The sequence below is a fragment of the Pogoniulus pusillus genome, chromosome Z (assembly GCF_015220805.1).
Source record: "Pogoniulus pusillus isolate bPogPus1 chromosome Z, bPogPus1.pri, whole genome shotgun sequence".
NCBI classification, from domain to species: domain Eukaryota; kingdom Metazoa; phylum Chordata; class Aves; order Piciformes; family Lybiidae; genus Pogoniulus; species Pogoniulus pusillus.
The window spans coordinates 64,100,971-64,120,410 of record NC_087309.1 but is presented as its reverse complement, the minus strand read 5'-3'; the positions used below and the strand labels follow the sequence as shown (position 1 = coordinate 64,120,410).

The window sequence follows — 19,440 nt, the reverse complement described above, 5'->3', positions numbered from 1 at the left end:
TTAAATAGGGGTCCAGTTCACTGTCCCTCGGACACTGTCGGGGGTTGGACTATAGTTTGGTTCCAGCTCAGTAGTGTCGGGGCCAGACTATAGCTTGGTTCCAGGCCAGTCCCAGCAGGTGCTTGAGGGGCTACAGAGGTTGGCGAGCAGATTAAGTGGCAGGAAGTGGCTGCTTGGCTCCCCCCACCAACGCCCAGTTGGAGGTGGGGGCAGGGGGGTTCTGTAAATATCAGCAGGCCAGATTGAGGACCCTGGAGAGCCATATCTGGCTCGCGGGCCGTAGTTTGAGGACTGCTGCTTTATGACAAAGATGGTACATCTAGTTCAGTTCTCTAAATGTCACCACAAATACCAGAAGTTCTGCATATTTTGATACAAGAGTGCAGCTCATGAAAAAGGAGGAAAGACTGTAATCTGGTCTTCTTGGAGAGTACAGTTCTTTGCAGAGACTGTACAACTGCTACTTTCCCCAAGAGCAAGTGAACATGACCAATTTGACGAAGCATCAAAGAAGAGTCAATTAAGAACTTCCAAAGCAGCAAGAAGAAACTTCGAGGAATTTAAGAAAGCTGAAGAAGAAAAACTGCTGAAGTCTAATGCAGGTGGGCATTGGTTTCTTCTCCCAGTCAACCAGCAACAGAATAAAGGGATACAGTCTCAAGCTGTGCTGGGGGAGGTACAGGCCGGATGTTAGGAGGAAGTTCTTCACAGAGAGAGTGATTTGCCATTGGAATGGGCTGCCCAGGAAGGTGGTGGAGTCGCTGTGCCTGGAGGTGTTCAAGAAAAGACTGGACGAGGCATTTAGTGCCATGGTCTAGTTGATTGGACAGGGCTGAGTGCTAGGTTGGACTGGATGATCTTGGAGGTCTCTTCCATCCTGGTTGATTCTTTGATTCTATGAAAGCAATGACTCAACTATGAAAGAACATAGTCCAAAAAGCAGAAATTGGGGGAGGTATATGCTTCCTCACTTTTCATTTTCACCATTATCTTGCTCAGAGTCTCATCATAGAGACAAAAACTGATTTATCTTTGTGAAACATGCAGGATGCTTTCAGTTTACTCTTTTGCAATTCTCCTAATGACAATACATCACCTGAGAAGAAGGGTGCTTTCTTCTTCTCTTGTTCGTACTGTACATATTTTTTCTTGAGGAAGCAAATAAAATACACAGAATATGAAACTTAGGAATAAGCATTCTTGAGGGAAAATTATGTTCTGCCTTTTAAAATTTGATTTAAAAAAATTTCAATGGTTGTATTCAAGTTTTTGTGTTATTTCAATCAATAGCTCATAAACACAACCTCACTAGTACATCTATTACATAATTAGAAAACCTCAAATTTACAAAAACAGATTGCAAACACCACTTGTAGAGGGAAGAGTTAGAAACTTAAGTTCATTTAGAGATGACACAGCTGTAAAAAAGGAGAAATACGACACATTACCAAAACGGGAAAGGTGGGAAGCAAGGAAGAAGGACAAACTATACAGTTCTGCAGCTAAGGTTGATGATCCAGGAAAAAAACAAAAGAAAGAAAATCAAGAGGCCGATGGAAAAATCTATCTATGGAAAAATCTATCTCAGACAAAAGAAGTGATTAAAGCTCTAAATTGAATACATACAGCAGTGCAGAACTTGAAGGTCTATGGTAATCATAATAGGAAAATACAGAATTTTTGTTTTAAAACAAAAGATTTTGCTCTGTAGTCTCAGAAAAAGTAGACCTTTGAACCAACATTCAAGAATGAATGATGGAATTTGAATACAATAGAAATAGGTCAAGAGGAAAGAGAAATCTGAGTGTAAGTATACACTGATCACTTCTAGCTCATGAAAAAATCACATCTTCACATCTACTCTCTTGACAAAGTCAAAGGTTGCTACTACTGTATTTTACCATCTCTGTCAATGCATGCTGTGAATTCAACTTTAAAAAATGAAAATTCTCAGGATATAATTTAGAACAACAAAGATATCAGACATCACTTTTTTGCAAATAATTATCAAATATTGTGAAGTACTCTGACAACTCACTTTGATACATGGAGTATGTGAAACCTTGCAGAGTGCTCAAACTCCAGAATTCTCTAAATAATCTCTGAACCATTAATAAATTGATGGAAAAAAAAAACCCAAAAAACTAAAACCCTAACTAAATTCCAATGGGATTTAAAAGCAATAAAATAACTGTTCAAACTGAGTCTGAAAATTTGCATAAAGCATATTCCAGCTGTATACATGAATAAACTTAGGCAAAACAGATTCATAACTAGGAATACCTATTAGCAATCCATATATTCCTCTCCCTCAGTATGCTTTGAGACAGCACAAAAATTAACTGTTCCATCAATGACGGAGGCGAGGATGATTTTGGTCCTCCTTTTTGCACTTTGTGAAGACTGGAATGACATTGGCTTTTCACCAAACATCAGGCATCTCTCCTGTTCTGCAGGACATTTCAAAGGTGATGGACAGTGGCATAGCCATGACTTCTGCCAGCTCTCTCAGCATTCATAAGTGCAGCCCATAAGAATCCATGATTTGTGGAATCATAGAATCATACAATCATACAATCAAACAATCAACCAGGTTGGAAGAGACCTCCAAGATCATCCAGTCCAACCTAGCACCCAGCCCTAACCAATCAACTAGACCACGGCACTAAGTGACTCATCCAGTCTTTTCTTGAAGACCCCCAGGGATGGTGCCTCTACCACCTCCCAGGGCAGCCCATTCCAATGGGAAATCACTCTCTCTGGCAAGAACTTCTTCCTAATATCCAGCCTATACCTACCCTGGCACTACTTGAGACTGTGTCCCCTTGTTCTCTTGCTGGTTGCCTGGGAGAAGAGGCCACCCCCCACCTGGCTACAATGCCCCTTCAGGTAGTTGTAGACAGTAATAAGATCACCCCTGAGCCTCCTCTTCTCCAGGCTAAACAGGTCCAGTTTTCTCAATTGCTCTCTAACCCAATCTTTCTGAATCATGTCATCCTTTCTCCAGACTTTTTCTGTGGTCTTGAATATATGAGACTCCTGAAGGTTGGTCTTAGCAGTGAAGATCAAAACAATGAAGGTATTCAGTGTTGGGGAGAGGAAATTAATTGATGCAAGATTATATTTTCCAAAATTAATATTGTTTATTAATTTTGCTATTCAGAACTCTCACCACCCCCGACCACTTATTTTAATAATATTTTTGTTCTTACACAGTTATGGAAACATTCTATGGATAATATCTACATCTAATATATCCAGCAAAATATATAAACATTAATTGAACTGGAAGAGACTATTCCTGCAGTCAAATGCCACTTGCAGTCAATATGCTGTTTGCCCAGTAGATGGGCTTAAGGAGCTCTTTCTGCTCTATGGCAGAAGGCAATAGAGAATTACAAAGAGGCATTGAGCATTTACTCACAGATTATTATGATTACCCTCACAGGGCTAGCCACAGTCCAGACAGTGCACAAATGCTTTCAGGGGATTGTGTCTTGTTGGACATTGAGGCTTGAATCTTCCTGGCCTCTGGGGAAAGGATGAAGACAATCTCTGACCCTGTTCTCCTGGTTTCCTCTAGACAATCTGCATATAGGTCCAGGGATTCTAGGCAGGACCTTCAGGTGCAGAAGCAGGATAACATGCAGTCTCAGCATGATGTCATGCTGACCACACAGGCCAATTGCATGCAGACATCCAGGGTCTGCTCCTGGTAACTCGCAGCAGTGGAGTTTACCAGGCAAGCAACAAGGCAGTGTGCAATAGCAGCAGGGCTGGGCACAGCAGAGAGAGCAGGGCAAAGAGCATGGGAGCAAAGCAGGAAGCAAAAGCAGGTTGTTCACCTGCATATCTCCTTTTATCAATGTAGGCCAAGATTAATTGCCCTTTGGACACAAGAACAGCCAATCAGGATGGCAGTTAGCCAAACCATACCATATTAGGCAAAGCCACAGGCTCGCTTTTCCTTAATTTGGGAAAAGCACAGGCCTTGCACTAGGCAGGTGCAAGCTAAGTGTGCGTACCTTACACCACAGGACCCTGGGCAGGCCCAACTCAGTGGCTCTAGGTCCTTTTGTTTCCCACACTTGCCTCTCTGGTGGAGCAGAAAAAAATATGCCTAGGCAAGGCAGGACATGTATAAGCCTGTTTTGGGCCTATGAGGTCTACTGCAACATTCAGTAACTCCACTTTCTCTATATTCTCTACCACCAGGACACTCGCTTCATTCAGCAGTGGGCTCACAATTCTTCTAGTCTTCTTTTTACCTCCAAAGTACTTGAGGAAACCTTTCTTGTTGTCCTTGACCTCTGTAAGGGCGGGTAATTAATGGATGGGAGATAGGATTTTTTTCAAAATTAATATTGTTTATTAATTTTGATATTCAGGATTCTGTCACCACCTGCCCAGTAATTTTTAATAATAATTGGTTCTGTGCAACGGCCATGAAAACATTATACAAAGGAATAACTAGTTCTACAACAAATAACTAACAGTAATACAATATTAAATCATTATGACTCAACTGAACTGGAATAGAGGCTCTTGCAGTTGATATACTGCTTGCCCATTAGGTGGACTCAAGAGGCTCCTTTCTGTTTAAGACAGAAGGCTTGCAATTAGATTTTTTTTACAGCGTTTTGCTAAGCATTTGCTAAAGAGGCTTTGAGTATTTACTCACAAAATTAGCTCCTGATTCATGGGGCTAGCTACGGCTTCAGACAGCACCCAAACACTTGCAAGGAAATCTGTTGGTGTCTTGTCAGCTGCTGAGGCTTCTGATCTTCCCAGGCTCTTTGCAGGAGTGCTGGGAGAAAAGCAGACAATCTCTGACCTGGTCCTTAATCCTTCTGACTCCAGACTCAGCAAGGAGACTTGCAGAGGGGCAGGCAGGACGTTTTGCAGATGTACAGTCTTGTCAGGGGACTTGTAGGTGTCATGCAGGCTAAGCAAGCCTACCGCGTGGAGGCATGTGGTGCCTATTCCTGGTAAACTTGAAGCAGTTTCTAGGCAGACAAGCTCAAAGCATTAGGGTTTGTTACTATGTAGCAGGGCTATCTTTTTGTGGTGGTAGGCCTGATAGGCCAAAAATGGGGTTATCCACACCCTGGCTTGCCCAGACACATTCTCCTGCTCCCTCTCCTTCTGTGCTGAGGGAAGCAACCGTGGGAGGGGAGGGCAAAAGCCCTGGCTTCACCAGATATAGTGGAGCTTGGCAAAGTGCCATTCTGATTGGCTTATCTATGTCAGTGCCCCATTAGTCTTGGGACAGATATTGATTAAAAAAAAAAAGCAGCTAGCATGGGGTGCTGCTGCTGCCTCATTTTGCATCCTGAATTTGCCTGGAGAGCTTACCAGGAACAGGCTTTAAATGCCTCCACATGATTGGCCTGCATAGCCAGTGTGACATTGTGCCAAGACTGCACACCACATTGCATCCTGCCTGCTCCAGTGCAAGTCTCCTGTCAAGACGGGAAGTCCTGGAGATACACAGATCATCCAGAGGACCAGGTCAGAGACTATGCTATAGACTCCCAGCTTCCTGAGAAAAGAGCCTGGGAAACTCCGACAGCAACCCCTCCATGTGTTTTGGGTACTGTATGACTTATAATTTGTGAGTAAATACTTAAAAGCCTCTTCCAGTATAATATTTGCATTTGCCACTTTAAGAATAAGTGATCTAATTTTGCCTGTTCCCTGAGTGTATAAATTTCCAACCTGTGTGTTTTGAACCTTGTGAATAAGTCATCTGGTGGGTTTTAATGCTACTAAACAGTTTTCATAGTTATTAACAAGCATTGCCTGGATACCAAAATTAATACAGATTATTAGTTTTGCATAATCCATCACACTTATAGTTTAGCAGAACATGGCAGGATGCAGTGAGGCAGTAGCACTGTCAGAAGCAGAGAGCATGTTAAGGCAGAAACAACGGCGGCGGCATCAAGCACATTGTGTTACTTGCTCATCTCTTTTATCAATGTAGCCTGAGTCTAGTGGACCAGTCAGAATGGTAGTTAGCCAAGCTTAACCATATTAGGTGAAGTCAGGGCTTGTTTTTACCTTTCAGGGCAGAACACAAACAAAACTGAATGAGGCATTTAGTGCTATGGTCTAGTTGACTGGCTAGGGCAGTGTGATAGGTTGGACTGGATGATCTTGGAGGTCTCTTCCAACCTTCTATGAAATATGAAAAAACACGTGGCTACTCTGTAAACAAGTCTGGACAGACATGGAGGCACCAGGCCCCTTTGTCTTCCTTTTCGCAGTTGCTTCTCCCATCTGCAGAAGGAGGCAGAGCAGAAAACACGTCTGGGCAAGCCAGGACATGTTCAGGCCTATTTTAGCATCTTTAGGCCTTCCATGACACCTCTCTTGACAGGTTAAATTCTAAGGAGGCCTTAGCTTTCCTTGTTGCATTTCTATGTACTCTGACAACATTGATGTATTTCTCCCAAGCAGCCAGCCCCTTCTTCCATGTCCTCTAAATTTCCTTCATCCACTTCAGTTTATTCAGTAGCTCCCTGTTCAACCAAGCAGTTTCCTGGATGCCTCACTTCATTTCTTACAGTTCAGTGTGCTCTATTTCTGAGCTTGAGGATGTGGTACTTGAGCATTAACCAATTCCTATGCCCTATCCATAGGATTTCCCCAAGTAGTTCCCTGAAGAGGCCAAAGTTAGCCTTCCCAATGTCCAGGGTTCCAATCTTGCTTCTTCCTTTGTACCTAATGCCCATGGTACTGAACTCCACCATCTCATAGTCACTCCAGCCAAGGCTGCCCCCAGCCTCCACATCTTCAATTAGTCCCTCTTTGTTTGTCAATGTATGGTCCAGTTTTGTACTCCTATCCTAGTTGGCTTCTTCACCACCTTGATCAAGAAGTTATCAGCAATGCATCATAGGAACCTCTTGGATTGTGTGTCAGGCTGTGTAGCCTTTCCAGCAAATGCCAGGGTAGTTACATCTCTTGTGAGAACCAGAGCCTGTGACTGTGAGGCTACTCTTAGAAGGCCTCATCAGCATGCCCATCCTGATCAAGTGGTCTGCAATATATGTGACAGTCAGAGCTGTCTCCAGTATATTAGCCTGCCCCGTAATTCTTGCCTACAAGCCCAGGTCACTCTTCATCTGCCCCTGTGCAGACCTCAATACATTCTAGTTGCTCTCTCACCTAAAAAGCAACCCCATCATCTTGCCTTGATAATCTGTCTTTCTTGAAAAGGACACAGCCATCCATGACAGCCTTCCAGTTGCATGAGCCATCCCACTGTGTCTCCACCACTGTAGCCAGATCATAGCACTTCAAACAACACCACGGAGATCTCTAATTCCTCCTGTTTATTTCCCATGCTGCATGCATTGGTGTACAGGCATTTCAGAGACAGAGCTCAGTACATGGTGCTCACCCTAGGTGGATAGAAGGCCTTCTGATTCTCATCAAGACAGCTAGTTGAAGAACTTTTGTTATTGCTCTGATTGGCCAGGCTTATTCCCCAGCTCGACATAATGGCTTGACCATTGCTATTTTGGCCCCCACCCACTAAGTTCTATAGTGTAAAGCCTGCTTAACTAAGTTGGCTGACTCGTTGTCAAAGATCTTCTTACCCCTACCATACAGCTGGAGACCATTCCCTCCTAGGAGGTTATAGTTGGAAAAGAACATCCCATTGTTGTAGATACCAAATCCCTCATGACTGCACCATTCATGGAGCCAGAGCTCAATACGCTTTGTACACCTGTTTCTGCTCTCATGCCTCTGACTGCTAAAATGGACTTTCTTGATTCTGCTGAGGGTACAGGTTTTGGTATCATTCATGTCTACGTGAAAGAGTAACAAAGGACAGTAATCTATGCTTTTAGCAAGTTGGAGAACACACTCAGCAACATCCCAAACCTTGGCTCCTGTAAGATAGCACACTTCTCATGGCTCCCTCTCATGCCAGCAGAGAGGTGCCTCAGTGCCTTTTAACAGAGTCACCCACACTGTGATCACACATAATTTCTATTTGTATTGTCCACTGTGTGCTGCTGATAAGGTTACTTTCCCTGGACTATGCCTTATGCGGTCTGTGGTTGTTAATGTCTCATATCTGTTACTGTCAGTAATTCTGGAGTATGCAGACTGTGGCAGAGCCCTTGTTTTGTTGGTTGCTGGGGTCCAGTGTAGCTCATTCTTGGTTCTGTCTATCACCAGAATATGATTCTGAAATAATTTGTCTGTCTTAGCCTTAGCTCCTTCAACACAGCTTTCGAAACATGGCAAGCAACTCTTCTCTGATGGCACCGGGAAAGCCTTTTCAGTTCTCATTAGTTTACAGTCAAGGTCTCTCAAGTTCTAAATATGACTACATAATGAAAAAAGCACCCTGAAATTTTACTGTGACACCTTACACCAAATTTGTCCTAACTACAAGTGACTTACGTGATTGCTATTTCTAATTTTTTAAGAGCTAATCCACTTATCCTGTACCTTTTAGATTATCTGAAAACCTTACTTAAAATATGCATTCAGTTCCCACACATATGTTTCTGCTTAGGAACATCTTTAAAAGAAGACTGGCATTGTAATGAGCTTGAAAAAATAGTAAAACTAGTGGGCTGACAAAAAAACCCCAGAATTTATGACTCCTTCCACAAAAATCCCTTGCTCTCGCTTATATTTAAATGTTGTATTTTCTAGCAGCTTTACCAAGTTCAAATGAAAGACAATCTGATGGGAGAAAAGTGACAATGTCACTTAAAAATTCTAGAAACTGGTGTACTGCTTTGTACCTTTATGCATAAGTGACGTTGCCTTATGGCTTTGAGGCTTCTGCACAGAGAGGTTATGCTGCTTATAAATCTGCTAGAATTTGACTCCATTTTTTCAGTAATTCTTTTTTTGCAGTAAGCATTTTTTTTAATCTGGTTCCAAATGAAGTGGAAAACCTAAAAAGACTTTCTGATACCATCTCCAAAACACTTTGTTGACAAGGAACAGTCTCAGATTTCTGGATTATATGGTTAGAGAACAACTTTCTGCTCTTTCATAGTCGAGGAGAAGCCATTGAGTTCTTGAACTGACGGGCACTAGCCAAGAAAAACCGCAAACCCTGAATAAGCAGGGATCTGCTGATACTTCCTAAAAGACTATCAACATCTTCTAATATGGCAGGTCAGAATTAAACTCATGGCTTTGCTTTCACATTGCAAGAACTACCTTGCAGTGGTTTGTTTTATGGTAATAACTTCATGAAAGACATTCCTATTACTTGTAACATATATACAGATACAAAAGACACCAAGATGGGCAGGAAAGCATGCAGCATTGTGGTTTATATACCAACAGGTCAATTCTATGCTCCAAATAGTTTGCCACAGTCTCACTTGAGAATATTAAAACAAGAATAATAAGAAATTGAAAGAGTCTATGCTGGTATTGTATGCATTTCTAAAAGTACTGGCCTTGATACACAATTATAATACTACTCTTTACAGTATGACACAATGTCATCAATTCCATTTTACATTTGATGACTCCTCCAATATTTACTATTTTTTTTAATACTCACCCAGTTGGAATACAAGAAAAGGCAGCATAATAAAATCTGTGATATAGAATAATTTTTACCAGCAGAATTACTTCTGATTTGTTTTCCAATTATAGCTAGGCATCAGCAAGAAATTATTTTTAAGAGTTGCTTACTTATCAAGTTACTAGAATAGGCTAAGTGCTCATACCATCTGCATGTAAGCAGGGCTTCTGCAAAATATACCTTCTTGCTAGAACAAAATTTTCTCATACTCATCACTTTTAATTGTCAGCAGTTCTAAAGATACCATCAGGAGCCCTCACAGAGCTCCAAATCTAAGGCACATATACACACGCACACATTGGGTCTCAATGCATTAAATAAAAGGTAATTTAGAAAGATAGTCTCAGCTATAGCATAAACTTTCTCTGTGCACTTATCAGTTTAAAGAGATCTTTCCCTCAACAATTGCCAACCCCATGTTAACCCACTGCCAGAGGATTCTAGTTAGTACTCTAGCTAACCACTGCCTCCTGAGTAATACGCATCCTGTAAGACAGCCACTGCTCATCAGCAGCTTTCAGTATTCACAGGCTGGGCCAGCAGGAGACTCCTACACTCCTCTGCATGAAGATAAAAGGAATTAAGAGAGCAGGCTCATGGCAGTCTAAAATAAACATCCAAATAAACAATAAGACTTTTTTTTTTCCCATTTGTCCCAGGGAATTTTATCTGGAAAATAAAACCAAGCAGAGCATCTCATTTCTAATAGAGCAGAATACCTAAGAAGGAATAACCCACTAAGCAAGCTGACTCCTTCCCAAGGATTACATGTTGTAACACTGCAACAGGATGACTCTTTGGAGAAATAAGCAGAACCAATCACAATCTCCTAATGCATACAGTTGCTAGTGCAGACAGACACCAGGAGGCTAGTCCAGGAGCTGCTACAGAAAGAAAAGCTTTCCTCTAAGTCTATGAGGTTAACTATAGGCTTTTCAAATGTTTTCCTCCAGAGACATGGAAGATTGCTAAAGATTGGAAAGCAAATTAAGAAGAAAATCAGACAGAAAAGACTGTCAAACAAACTTCATCTGCTCTTTACCACAGTCATTGAAAAAGGAGAATAATGCCGCATTAGAAAACACACGCACATACACACATGTTTGTAGAAAGCCCATAAAGAAAACCAGGAAAAGGCTGTCCTAAGTGGCTAAGGAGGGTGACACATCATAGCACAAACACTGCTTTTAATCTCCTACTGGTCAAAAGTCTAGAGTTATGAGAACCAAGCTAGGCAGAAACTGTATCTAATACTTACATGTGAAATACTACCCTGACAGAAATTCTTCACCTAGTTCCTACAGTATTGTAACTTGAGATCATTTGGCTGCAGTAAGGGCAAGATATGCTCTTTTCATGGGTCTGTAGAGCCTTTAGAGGTGAGAGAAAACCTAGGAGATGGTGTTTGATCCAGACTGTGTTTGAAAGCACCATTACATATATCTGAGGATAATGCTGCCAAAAGAAGAGTAATGCAAAAAGTATGAGCATTACTTAAATTTGGTGAACATGCAAAGTACTAAGAATGATTTACTAGTATTCCTTTACAGGAATAAAATTGTAAACTTACAGTTTATACAAAGCAGCCTGTAGTCTTAATTAACCAAGGAAATGGAGTATTTGACTATCCAGAGTCATTCAGTTGTACCTGTCTTACTTTGTCTATTCATTTCCCAGAAATACGTCTTCATTACTCTTTTTTCCCAATTCAGTTACTTTTAGGATGGACAAAAATTGCAGGAAGCAGTATCTACCGGTGCTAAGTAAAGTCTCTGTGATTTACAACCCACACTCAGCAATGGAAAAGCATAAAAAACCCTCCCTCACACCAATCCAATGTCTGTTCACCTAACAGAATAAGTGAACAGTGTCAGACTTGTCAAAAACGAGTTTTGAGATATATTTCAAATTAGTAGTCTCTTAAACTCCCAAAATATGCTAGGGAATAGCAACTAAAATAGTTTCAACATGCAGCATAACCTCTAGCTTGCAAAAGGCTGAATGATAGAATGGACACTAGAAACCTGTAATTTTATCTATAACTTAATAGTCTTTTATTTGTTTTACTTGAGCACAAACCCCAGCTGATTGAAAAGTTTGTAAAACGATGTTGCATTGTGTTAATTATGTTCAGTTTCATATTTTTTTTATTCCTTTATAACAAGACCATCAGAACAGTCTCATAAGCAGCTTTTACCTGTAGCTAGTTCACCAAAGATGAAGGGTCATGACTTGGGTACAAATGTAATCAATGTACCTTAGAGAAGCATATAGTGAGGATTCCACTGCCTGAATATGTCTTATCGGTGCTTTTAATTTTATATAAACCTCAGACAACCAACACACACAAGTCTTTGTTACCTACAGCCCATTTTCAGTATGGAGCTGGTTTCTAATACTGCAAAGTAAGGATGTAAAGCAATTTCTTAAATTAATTCTTACACTGAAATACTTGAGTTTTAGGAAAAGAAGAACAATCTATGTTTATTCACATGTAACTGTGTTTGAGAAAAGCAAGTACAACAATATTTCTTAGCACATGAATTCTGATTCTTTACAGACTAGAAAAAAATACTGACAGGTTAAACTTCTGTATGTATATGCACAGTCTGCCTTGTACAGCAACAGAGAATCAAGTAGTCCATCGTTGTGCTAGATTAACACAACACGCTCTCATACCTCTTAAATCAGTGACAAGTTTCAAGTAACACAAAAAAAAAAACAACTCTCTGTGTTGAGATAAAGACTTGCCATAAAGAACTTAAGTGAAAATAAGATAATACAATGCACAACTACCTTCACCTATTTGCAGAAAAGTGCAGCAAAATGCAAAAGCATCAGCAGCAGAAGCCAAGGATGAACCTCACCTGCTCCGACTCACAGACAGTCCAGTGGAAAAGCCTAATACCCCAAACCCAGAAAACCAAAAGCACCAACTGGAACAGGAAGCCTCTCATGTTACAATCTGATCTTCAAGGCCCATGATACTTTGCTCCAGCAAGCACTTTCATTTTGAAGCTGACATAGTGTCAGCTGGGTATTGAGTATCAGGAGCAGATTCAACTCAACCCATTACAATCATGAAGAACACTCTGGGCCACAGTCAAGGTCCACTCAGCTCCACATATGAGTTTCTGGAAATCCAGAATTGTACACTTTAACAAGAAGTTCAAGATAGGGCAAGAATATATAAAAGATGCTTAATAATTACCATTGTAAAATATTATTTGCAGTCATTGAACAAAATTAACGCCTCCACTTCTTTACAAAATTGAGTTTTGAAATCCCATAAGCTATTAGCAAAGCTGACATGTACCTAAATGGCATATTTATTTCCTTTCCAAAACCAGCACTGTGAAAGAAAATCAGAAAAGTGGTATTGTACGCTAAGTCCAGGCGAAAGCACCAGGCAGCGCTGCCCTTACCAGAATTCCTAGGAACACCACAGAAGGTTTGGGAGAGAATACATATTCATTACTCCCTCATTACTTAATATGCAGCTTATGTTACTGGCTTTAGTGTGCTTTTGTGTTATAGACTGTAGGTACACAGGCTGCTATTATAAACATGCAGTATTGTTTAACAAGACACATTTGGTACTTTATTTTTACACATACATGAATATCTGTAGGCTGACAAATCAGACATTCCCCTTAAGTGTTAAAGATTTGTCAAGCAAAATAAAGAAGAAAAAGTACTCTCTGAAACAGTGTGCTTACCAACAGTATTGTAATACTTCATTGACATAGCAGCTGATCTCCAGAAATCATCACAAATCAACAGCAAGGCTGGCAGTACTTCCACGCAGGCAACACAAACAGTAGCCAACAGGAGTCCCTAAATTTCTCTAGTGTCTGCTATTTTTGTCCCAGACACTGCACAAATTTTATCATTAATGCGACTTTAATTCTGCCTTTCCCTCCTTATGTGTTATGGAAGAGTATTTGATAGCATGACTGCACGTTTTCGATATGACACTGCCTCAAAATATATGAGATGGAACTGAACTACTACAGGCTGCTTATGGCGATTCGATAATGGTACTCGGATTTTGAACAAATTCACATTGAAAATGCTGATTAAATATGGATGAAAAAGGGAAAATATCAACTCAACTGATTTCCAAACACACAGAAAGCACCTAGATTTCTCTGTTAAGTAGGATACAGGAAATTACAAGATTTTGTGGACACAAATAAGAAAACTTCTATACAAGTTTAACAAGATCATTAATCTCATCATCCCTGACAGATTACTCTCACTGGAAAACAATAATGTATTTTTTTCAGGTAGCTGTCACAGTGCCTTGTGAAAATGTAACTGGAAGCTTGCTCAAAAATAGAAAATAATTCTCTTCACAAAAGGGGCCTTGTAAACTAATTATGCAGAAGCCTGTAAGTAACTTCATAAGGCATTTACAATTCTATCTTTGGTCCTTTAAAAAAGCCTTTTAAAAACTTGCTTATGTGTGTGTGTGTGTTAATATTTATGCTTATGTGTATGTGTGAATATGTATAGCTATAAAATGTATATCTGTAAAATCATAGGCCTATATAGAAGACTTTTAATTGAAGATATTCTAGCTCTATGCAGGCCTATATAGAAGACTTTTAATTGAAGATATTCTAGCTCTATGCAGCTACAAGATGACAAATCTCGAAGTACAGCTGAATAAAGGAAATAATACATAAAAAGATCAATTTTTATATTAATAGATGTTTCTCTTAAGCATTTTCAGCAGTTTCATACATCTTTAATAAAAATATTAAACTTATACAAGTTTGCATCACTTTCTCAGCTAAATGCTAACTTTGACTACTACCACGTTTTTCTATCTGCTTTAAAGAAAAAGTTACTACATTCAGTCTTTTTCTCAACACAGAATAGGACATCAGTACAACACCTGTTTTTGTAGGTAGTAACATGGTACTTAACAGGAAATGACTGCAGCATAACACAGGTATTGCAAACTCCACAGGGAAAACAACTCACATGAGAAGAACAAAATGGCTCTGAAATTGTTTTCACTTGGCCACTAGCATTAATAACAACTCTAAAGAATACTTATGGAATTTATTTCAATTACCACGTTCTGTTCCTGATTATAGCTCTTCAATTTTGACATGGATTTAGTTGGTAGCTGCTGTAGGATTTCCTAAAACAAGTTGTTAGGGATTAAAAGTTAGACTACTTTGTTAGCCATTTGTTCAGACCTCAAAGTGACTTAAATTTTGGTTCTTTTTGTTTTAACAATAAAGAATTTAAAAAGCAGATTTTATAATTCATGAAGTTAAGAATGCAATCTTCAATCAGTATCACATAATTGATTCATCTTTGTATCATCTGATAGTCTGTGAAGGAGGAAATACTGGTGAGAAGGGTTAATAAATAAATCAGGTAAAGCTGTTAATAAAAACACTTCTTATAAAGTCTGAGGGCAACTATTTTGCAATGTACTTAGTATAAAGGGAAGGCGAAGAGAAGGGGAAGGGAAATCTTCCTTATAGGTGAAACAAAGGAACATTATCACTCTGGCCCATTCTCTGGCCTAGTTACAGACATAAATCACACATAAAGTTAAAACAGACTTAAACTAAAATACAATCCCTGGGCAGACAGTCTTCTTTAAGAAATACTGCATTGGATTTGGCTTTGGATTATTAGCTTAAGCTAATACTCAATAGTGTCTATCAAATTAAGTGCATCCACTCAAAGTGTGAGCTAACATGATATACTGGCTGAAAATCATACATATAAATAATTGCTAGGGCTCTTTAGATCACAACCTTCATCCATAAAGTTTTAGAAAAAATATGTGCAATATAGAGAAGCCCTACCTATAGATCTAAAAGGTACACTAAATTTAGTATTGACTTTCTTAAAAAGACTGAGCTCAGATCTTGAAGTGCTGACTTACTTCAACAACTTAAACACAGTCATCAGAATAGACAGACATAGGCATTAAAGACAGATACAAAATCCAGAGAAGTTAGGTCTTCATTCCTTCTTGATTTCAACTAGCAATAAATTACATTGCCCATAGGGAGTAAAAAGCATCTACACCCCAACAACAAGTTCACCTGAAAGATCATCATGGTACACTTGTCTCTTACAAAGTACTATAAAGAATTTTAAGAACTCACTCTGACTTAAAATCTTTATATTTCAAAACACTCCACTGTTTGCTCATGCACTTAATGACAATCTAGTCAAGGACAGTGATCCCAAATGTATTAGACATAAGGGTGTTCCCATAGACGTGATTGCACAGGAGCTCTAGAAAAACAGTCCAACTCTTCCAATCTTCAGGGTGTGCACAATACATAAGCAATTTTTCTTTCATGGCTTTATGTGAAAAGGAGAGGCTTATGCTACTGCTCCTGAGTTCCTGTTGCTTTTGATGTACGTGTTGACGAGTGAGATAAGGGTAATTACAACTGCAGTGTTGCGTATGGCAAGAAAGTGCTCTTCCCTACATAAATATCAAAATAAACAGTACACATGAAAACCAAGTCCAAAAGAGCAGACATGACAATGAAGCGATAAGAACAGAAACACAACCGTAACTGGCAGCTGTAGGAATATGCCATGCAAAAGAGCTACTGGCAATATTGTACATAATAGGCTAAAGCAGCTTATGGGCAACGCAAGGACTTAGATACTACAAAACAATTTGCTGCTGTTGAAATTCTGTGATAGCAGCCTTCATGGTATCTGCGCAAAATCAGTTCACATTGTGACCCATTGGGAAAAAAAAATCTTTAATGCTGACAAAACAAAAATCTGAATAAAAGTTTCTATGATGCCTTGATTCTTAAATGTAAAAAAAAAAAAATCAACTTGACTTACAGAAATTGTTAAACAGCAGCAAAGGGCTAATTATACCATACTAACTTCCTTTTGTCTTGTACAAAAGGACACTTTCTTACTCTGCCTGGCTGAGTATAATAGTCTATGAATTATGAGATCAAAGCAGCAAACTGTATGTTTTCTAAAGTAAGAGTTGCCTTCACCAAGTTTTACACTTACTACAGCTAAAAGAGCTGTGTGAAGGGATCAGCACTAAACCCGAAGGACAGGCTGTGCACAGCAAGAAAGAGAGCAACTCCCTCGTGCTTTTTGCAGGTCACTACCAAGGACCATGTTAGCAGATCCACACCAGACCCTTAACAGGCAGCTCTGCTGCTACCAGTAATTAGCTTGGACAGCTCTGGCTCCAGGAGTAGCAGCAAGGCTACACCATAATGAGCTCAGCTGGGATTAGCAGGACAGGGCAGGGAACCAAGAGAGCTGAGGCATTCTGCATTGCGTATGTATCACAGAGATCAAACAAGGATGGCTGGCTAGGTTATCCCCTCACCACCTCATTCCAAAAATGAAGCACGGCAGTGTGTAAAATACAGGCTAATGAAGAGCGACACCTCCAACAGATGAGAGCCACATTAATTAACACAATCCCTAGATCATGGAATACAGTTTCTGTTAGTGCTAGCAAACTTGTAACTTGTCACTGATTTAAGAGGGGAAGGGAAAAAAAGAAAAGAACTGATGTTTTCCCTTTCTGCTTTTGGTAGAAAATGGTTTTGTCTCATAATTTTGCAAGGAATTCCTCTTCTGTGGCCTGCTAAAATACTACCTTCAGAAAAACATATCAGAATATTTCTTTGTGTAAACACCATTTAAGAAATGAACTTACTTTTCAATCAACAGTTTTTTGTGTTCCCTTTTGAAAAAAGCCAGTTCATTCCGCACGGCATCAAAATCCTCTTGACAAAGCTGACAGGGATCTGCATGCTGGTATCTGCTTTTACTACTTTTACTTCCAGTCCTGTTTATGGGTAAAGAGAAATTGTTTGCTTCCAAATATATACATGGCCACAAGAACGAAACCTCCTTGCTTGTAGAAAATACAAATTTTAAACTACAGCATCTGCACAATATAAATCTTGCATAATCTATACATTCTGCGAGGCATGAAACCTTTAACGTGGAATTGCAGAAAAGTTCAATCATGTTAATTCAAACAGATATCACACCATGGCTCTCAGCTGACATGGCTGTGTCACCCACATGGATTTGTTCACCTTCCTTATGATACTCACAGAGGAAAGCACAGGGTGAAACCACCACACAATATTTTGCAACAAAATGGGAGAGCCACCAGCACCTTTAATGCCCCTGCAAATGGAATCCATTCTGGAAGCTGCACTAAGGCCTACCCTCAATCCAACTGCTGATCTACACCCTAATGAATAAGCTATATATGGGTAGGATCAGGAAAAAGCCAATTGAATTTGGAAACACAGAAACAGAAAATGCAAATATTTCACAATTTGTCATTAAAATGTTTTAATAATGTAAAAGATAAAAACTATTTAAAAATATTAAAATTAACAAAGCTCTCTGCAATTTAAATTCCTACTGCAGAAATAAACTCTCAAAGAATGGGGTGACCTCATAAGGCCCCTATCATCTTTGCAGTCACATATGTCAGTGGAAGTTGTATGTACAATGACAGTTGGATTAGGTCCCATCAGCTGCCATCTCAGTAACAGGTTCTAATCTATGAAGAATCAGAAAGAATGAGGTCCTCCATCACTTACAGAGGATCAGAAGTGTCATGTAAGTAGCTGATACAGAGTTCTTAGTGCTCAGTTTGCATTTCACCAGTGACACAGAGCTTTTTGAGATACCAAAATAGCAGTGTATGGTATAATAATTTACACACTGTTTTTATTGGTGTCCTAGCTGCTTTTTTAAAGTACAATAAAAAGGACAAATAAACCTCTTTAATATGATGACTTCATACAAGTCTGTTTGACAAAAAAAAAATTTCTGTCATTTTCAGCACATTTTAATTATAGATGAAAAAAAAATCAGATGAATAAATAAAGATTTAGCATTACACTTTCCCCAGCATCTACTTTTACCAAATACATTCCTATCAGGACACAAGCTGATACAATTGACATTAAACACAAACATAACAGAATAGTATTTATCTCTTCCTTTTTTATTCTGTTTTTTTTTTTTTTTAAACTATTAGACACAGCACACTCAGTGCTTCACTGTATATTAAGTTTTATTTTACTGTCTTTATCTAGGCTGAATTTTTGTATGCTTTCAGCCTTTCTCTCTGTGGACCATGAATACCTACTTAGCCTGAGATAGAGAATTAAATCACTTTGCTGCATAAAGTAACTATCATCCAGTAGGTTTGAGTCATTTCTAGCTTGCAATGAATTTAAAACAGTAAGATAGATGATAAAATCATCTATGCCTTTCCTAAATAAACAAAACCTTTCCACTACAGTTTCAAGAAATCTAATTTTTATTTATGCTTTTGATATTTTGAAAAATCTTACTGTGCTACCAATGGCCGTAGGAAATTCCTATCATTATTTTCACCCACACTCTTTTTGGTCTTTTTAAGAGACAAGCCATCGTTAAGTAAATGCCATGGTATTACAAAACAATGCAAATCTACACAGACAGGCCAAAGCATTACTTATATATGAGGGATAGTTTATCATTCACAGTAGAATGCTTTATGTCACCCTGGACTCTGGGAAGGTCTACTAGTTCTGCAGTGATTTTGAGATTCTTTTTTCAGTCTGAGTAGGTTACAAAATCTGCATCAAGATTACATCAGTATTGCTCTAATTACAAAAATTAATTATTCTTAGCAAAACACATGCTTGTTTACTCAATTGAAGGTACACACTGAAGTCCTACTAAAGCCACAAGGATGTAAGCATCTCCTCCAATTTCTTTCTTGAAAGGACTTGGAAAACTATCTCAGCAGTGTTGACAACAAAGATGATAAGAAATGTCCTCATACCTCCAAATAGGTCTGTTTAACA

General features: G+C 39.2%; 1 protein-coding gene across 1 annotated transcript in view; it reads right to left on the bottom strand.

Annotated features, from left to right (window-relative positions):
* Nucleotides 1-19,440, bottom strand: part of CNTLN (centlein) — a 250,261-nt gene that overhangs the window by 101,928 nt on the left and 128,893 nt on the right. Inside the window, 1 exon segment of the mRNA XM_064140410.1 lies at nucleotides 17,274-17,405. Coding sequence (XP_063996480.1) covers nucleotides 17,274-17,405 — 132 coding nt within the window.